The sequence below is a fragment of the Zingiber officinale genome, chromosome 1A (assembly GCF_018446385.1).
Source record: "Zingiber officinale cultivar Zhangliang chromosome 1A, Zo_v1.1, whole genome shotgun sequence".
Lineage (NCBI taxonomy): Eukaryota > Viridiplantae > Streptophyta > Magnoliopsida > Zingiberales > Zingiberaceae > Zingiber > Zingiber officinale.
In genome coordinates, this window is record NC_055987.1 from 137,240,279 (window position 1) to 137,245,708 (window position 5,430).

At 46.3% G+C, this 5,430-nt stretch overlaps 1 protein-coding gene across 2 annotated transcripts; it reads left to right on the forward strand.

Moving 5' to 3' along the window:
- Positions 1–335: 335 nt before the first annotated feature.
- Positions 336–2,286, forward strand: LOC122034768 (probable pyruvate, phosphate dikinase regulatory protein, chloroplastic). Of its 2 annotated transcripts, XM_042594114.1 has the most exons (4): positions 339–900; positions 1,064–1,706; positions 1,791–1,887; positions 2,070–2,286. In XM_042594114.1, the coding sequence occupies exons 1-4, from the start codon at positions 397–399 to the stop codon at positions 2,098–2,100; spliced, it is 1,275 nt and encodes a 424-aa protein (XP_042450048.1). In that variant the 5' UTR covers positions 339–396; the 3' UTR covers positions 2,101–2,286. The 2 variants fall into 2 exon arrangements, with proteins under 2 accessions (XP_042450057.1, XP_042450048.1); XM_042594123.1 differs by lacking the exon at positions 2,070–2,286 and having other exon boundaries at positions 336–900; positions 1,791–2,023.
- Positions 2,287–5,430: the final 3,144 nt, after the last annotated feature.

The following is a 5,430-nucleotide window of genomic DNA, read 5'->3' on the forward strand; positions in this document are numbered from 1 at the left end:
AATTGAAATAGAAAATATAGCGAAGGCAAATTCCATGTAGCTGGATTCTCGCCATCCATCGATTTCGTCCTCCCACAGTATTTGAATTAATTGAGCACCCAACATTGGAAAGGAATTCCGGCAGCCAGCTGTTTCCTATTTCACTAGGCCCCTTTCTCCATACCAGTCAACCGACCTTGGTCCAAACAAACAGGTAACAACTGCATATGTAATCATGCATGATCAATCACGAGTCAGGTAAGGTTCGGGTGGGCTGCCATGTACGAAATGAACATTGGTAAATTTACACTTACAACCTGATCTTCTGTCGGATAGCGCGGAGTCAAATCGTCGCCAAATTAAAACAAGAGAAAAGCGAAGCAAATCCACACGACCAATCCCATTCCCTTCCTTCCCATGTTGCAATCCAATCCCCGCCCTGTTCCCTTGCTGCTATCTCACTCCCCGCCTTCCAACCGGAGATCTCCCCGCCCTTTCGCGTCTTCCTGCCTCGTCCAGGACCAGGAGGAACCGGGTCGAGCAGTTGACCCTGGCCCCCAACAACCACCGCCGCAGCCGCCACGGCGCGTGAGCACGCAGTTGAATCGGTGGTCCCGCGCGCGCGCCATCCGCTCCGGCCACCGGATCGATTGGCCCTCCCTCCGCCAGAAGACCGCTGGACTGCCGCCTCCGGCACCCACGCCCTCCGATTCTAGCGACCTGCCAGTCGTGCCGGCGGAAGCAGTCGACGAGGTCGGGGACGAGGAGGATGGGTGCGAAGTGATGGAGGGAAAGGCCATCTACATGGTTTCGGACGGAACGGGGTGGACGGCCGAACACTCTGTGAACGCGGCGCTCGGACAGTTTGAGCATTGCCTCGTCGACCGTGGCTGCCCCGTCAACACCCACCTCTTCTCTGGGGTGCGCTCATCCTTTAATTCTCCTACCCTTTTAAATTCTTAGTTATACACCACACTCGAACCATTCGAAGGATTGCAGATCAGGAACAGAAAAACACTTATGCCTTCAAATTTGGTCTATGCAATGCACATCTAACTGATGTATGTGATCTACTGATCTGTAGGTGGAAGATATGGGTAGACTGATGGAGATCATAAAGCAAGCTGCTAGAGAAGGCGCTTTGGTGCTGTACACTCTTGCTGATCCTGCCATGGCAGAATCTGCAAAGCATGCTTGTGAGCATTGGGGTGTCCCGTCGGCTGATATTCTCAGCCCCACTACTGAGGCCATTGCTACTCATCTAGGCGTTGCTCCTTCTGGAATCCCCCGTGGCGCTCCTGGCCGCCGAGAGGCTCCTCTATCTGCAGAATATTTCAAGCGTATCGAAGCTATTGATTTCACCATCAAACAAGATGATGGAGCTAAGCCCCAAAACTTGAACCATGCTCATATTGTCCTTGTTGGAGTTTCCCGCACCGGGAAGACACCCTTGTCCATTTATCTGGCTCAAAAGGGATACAAAGTGGCGAATGTTCCGATAGTAATGGGCGTGGACTTGCCAAAGACACTTTTTGGGATTAATCAAGAGAAGATCTTTGGATTAACAATCAACCCAGTTATTCTGCAGACCATTAGGAAAGCGAGGGCTAAAAGTCTTGGTTTTAACAGCGAGATGAGGAACAATTACTCGGAAATGGATCATGTGAGGGAGGAATTGGAATATGCCAACAAATTCTTTGCCCAAAACCCAAAATGGCCAGTGATCGGTAAGTAGTAGTGATTATGGTTCGGTTGACTGTTTGCAATATTAGTTCTCTCAATGCCTAGATTTGCTCGGTTATTGATTACAGAGGTCACCGGAAAAGCTATTGAAGAAACTGCAGCTGTTATAATCAGGACGTACCACGACAGGAAACAAAAATGTTCTATGCCACGCATTTCCAAACGGTACTAGAATGAGTCAGTAAACACCTGCATATATTCCAACAGAATTTATAGTTCTTCGTGTATATATCATAGTACAGAGTTGTTCATGCCTAAATGTGCTGCCTAAAAATCTCAATGAAATGGGTTTGATCCTTAATTTTTGTCTCAACTTTAGTTTTTGTTAATAAATAATCAATATGCAGGGTCGTTATGTTCAGCGGAAACATGAGATGAAGTGGACGATTTCAATTTGAACCTGAGGGAGTAGATAGTTGTCGGCGGTTCCTATAATTTTTTATCCAAATATCAAGCATTTATTCTGTCATTCTTTTATGTACGCCATGTGCTTGCATGTATGCACTGTACCGAATCTACTTGTAGCACATACTATTTATAGAGTTCAAATCTTTTTCCATGGAAGTTGGATAGTCTATATCAAATACGTGCTGGTTTCTAACATAGATGAAGAAACATCAATATGCCATGATCCTATTTTATGAAACTGCAAGTTGTGAGTGACCCTAAAAGTAATGTAAGATCAATAGTTAAGATGATATGATAGTTAAAATTAAGATAAAATAATAGTTAAAATCAATATGAGGTGGTAGTCAGGATGTATGTAGCCGGAGAGATCACTCACCTTTGGGGCTTAGTTCCCCACTCTTCAAGAGAAAGACGTCCAGCATACAGCCGATCAAATCTTCGAAACTTAGCTCTCTACTTTTCAAGAGCAAGACATCTAGCATACAATCGGTTAGCCCTAGAATCGATCAGACCTTTGGAACTTAACTCCTCACTTTTCAAGGGCAAGACACTCAGCATACAACCGATCGACCCTAGAGCTGGTCGGACATTCGGGACTTAGCTCCCTACTCTTCAAGGACAAGACGCCCAGCATACTGCCGATTAAACCTTCGAAGCTTAGCTCCACACTCTTCAAGGGTAATATCGGACCTTCGGGACTTAGCTCTCCACTCTTCAAGTGCAAGGTGCCCAGCATATAGCTCGTCGACTCTAGAGCTGGTCGGATCTTCGGGACTTAGCTCCCCACTCTTCAAGGGCAAGGTGTCCAACATACAGCCGATCAACCCTAGAATCAGTCATACCTTCGGGACTTAGCTCCCACTCCTCGTGGTAGTGGCCCCAACATACAACCGGTCAGCCCTAGGTTCGGTCAGACTTTAGAGACTTAGCTCCCCACTCCTCGTGGTCATAGCCCCAGCAAACAGCTGGTCAGCCAAAGGGTCGATTGGACCTTCGAGACTTATCTCCCCACTCCTCGTGATCAAGGCTCCAGCGTACAACCGGTCGGCCCCAGAGCAGGTCAGACCTTCAAAACTTAACTTCCCACTATTCATGGGCACGACCCTCAGTATACATCCGATCGACTCCAAAGCCGATTGGGCTCCTTCTAAGAAATAATATTGTTAGAGAATCACAACTATCTGTCAGAGAATAACAGCTACTCACCAGAGAATACTTTATTATTATGACATTCACATGTAACAGAACCTTCTAGGGGAGGGCTATTGTACACCCTCTGTTACCTAATATATTCTGACACCAGACATTCTCTGACATCTCATTATTACGGAGGTTATAAAGGCCAGTATCAAAAGGGGGTCCTCTCCATTGGCTAGGTATGCGTGCGCACACTCGCACACGCATCTACACTACTGTTCTATTATTCATCATCTTCTTCTTCATTTTGCTACGGTTCTAACTTGAGCATCAGAGTGTCAGCAACAAAGACCCCCTCCTTGGTTCTCACTCTAACATTCCTATTTGTTCTCTCTGTGGTGTGCGTAGAGAGGATCGCTCGACATCATCTTCTTCCATCTTAGAGTCTTCTCACGGTCAATACCAGAGCCACCTACCTAGTGCCCTATCTTTCCTAATTTCAGACAGAATCAAATTTGGCGCCATCTGTGGGAATCTTTGCCTGAATCTGAAGCGCGGAGATGGAAGAAACTGGACGACTCACTACAGTTACTTTGTGGCAAGAAACTTGGAGCATCCATGAAGCATCGACTACTTGCATCCTTATCGAACTTGAGAGTATGCATGTAACGTGCTTCTATATATTGTTGAATACTCACATTTAATGGAAATGCAGGCGAACTTAGCCCAAGAGTCCTAAGTCCTAGACTCTCGAGTCGTTCAGCCGAGTTATAAGCAAGCTTGCCCTCACGCTTAAGTCCCAGACTCTCACGCCGCTAGCTCGACCAACTTATAAGTGAGCTTCCTCTCAAGCCCATATTCCAGTCTCTCATGCCACTCGGCAGAGTTATAAGTGAGCTTGCTCTCTTTTCCATATTTCAGACTCTTGTGCCGCTTGGCAGAGTTATAAGTGAGCTTGACCATGTGCCCATATTCCAAACTCTTGTATCTATCGACCGAATTATAAGTGAGCTTGACCTCGTGCCTAAGTCCCAGACTCTCGTGCCACTCGACTGAGTTATAAGAAAAATTTCTCTCACGTCCATATTCCAGACTCTCGTGTTGCTCGATCGAGTTATAAGAGAGCTTACTCTCGCGCCCATATTCTATACTCTCATGCCGCTCGACCGACTTATAAGTGAGCTTGCTCTCTCGCCCATATTTCATACTCTCGTGCCACTTGGCTGAGTTATAAGCAAGATTGCTCTCGCACCCATATTCCAGACTCTCATGTCGTTCGACCGAGTTATAAGCGAGCTTACTCTCATACCCATACTCTAGACTCTTGTATCGCTCGGCAGAGTTATAAGCGAGCTTGCTCTTGCTCCCATATTCCATATTCTCGTGCTGCTCGATTGAGTTATAAGCGAGATTGCTCTTGCACTCATATTCTAGACTTTCTTGCTACTCGACCGAGTTATAAGTATGCATGCTCACACACCCATATTCCAGACTCTTGTGCCACTCGGTCGAGTTATAAATTTGCTCGCTCATGCACCAAATAACTATTTGGTCGACTGTTGCTGATTCTCACCACAATTGTAGATTATAATTGGGCCTAGTCCTTGGCATCAATTCACATGGGTTGGGTTCCCAACACCAATTCACATGGGCAGGGCGCCCTCCCGACTGACACTCGTATATAGTTGTCTGCTCGATATTCACCCCCAAATTCCCGATTGCTCAAGCTTGTCACTCACTCGACGCTTGACATAAAGCCAAGCGTATGACCTCTAAAAGCTTGCCCTCTATGGCACATTGCACAAAATTCTCGAACAGTAATAGAAAGCACAAAAATGGTTAAAAATAGGAGACACCACAATAATTGCAACTATTGCACAGTTAAAGTTTTCTGTCCATCAAGGGCTTAGAGTACAATGTTGCTATTACCCGAATTAGGGAAAGAGGTCGGCAAGCAACTTATCTATAATCCGCTGGTGATCTAAGATTTGCTCAGGCAAGTCAGCTGATAAATGTCTCACCTTGCAGTGTTGCTTGATCGCTTCTTCGGCTCCATATAAAGACATTTTTATGATACGTCGACCGAGCTGCAAGCCAAACTCGTGAGATCAGAGGTATGCTATTCATCTAGCCTAAAAACTCTCATCCCCCCCCCCCCCCCAT

Coding starts and splice junctions, on each gene's coding strand:
- LOC122034768 (XM_042594114.1), top strand. CDS start 397: ATGTTGCAATCCAATCCCCGCCCTGTTCCCTTGCTGCTATCTCACTCC. Junction 901..1,063: donor ACACCCACCTCTTCTCTGGG/GTGCGCTCATCC, acceptor ACTGATCTGTAG/GTGGAAGATATGGGTAGACT. Junction 1,888..2,069: donor ATGCCACGCATTTCCAAACG/GTACTAGAATGA, acceptor ATCAATATGCAG/GGTCGTTATGTTCAGCGGAA.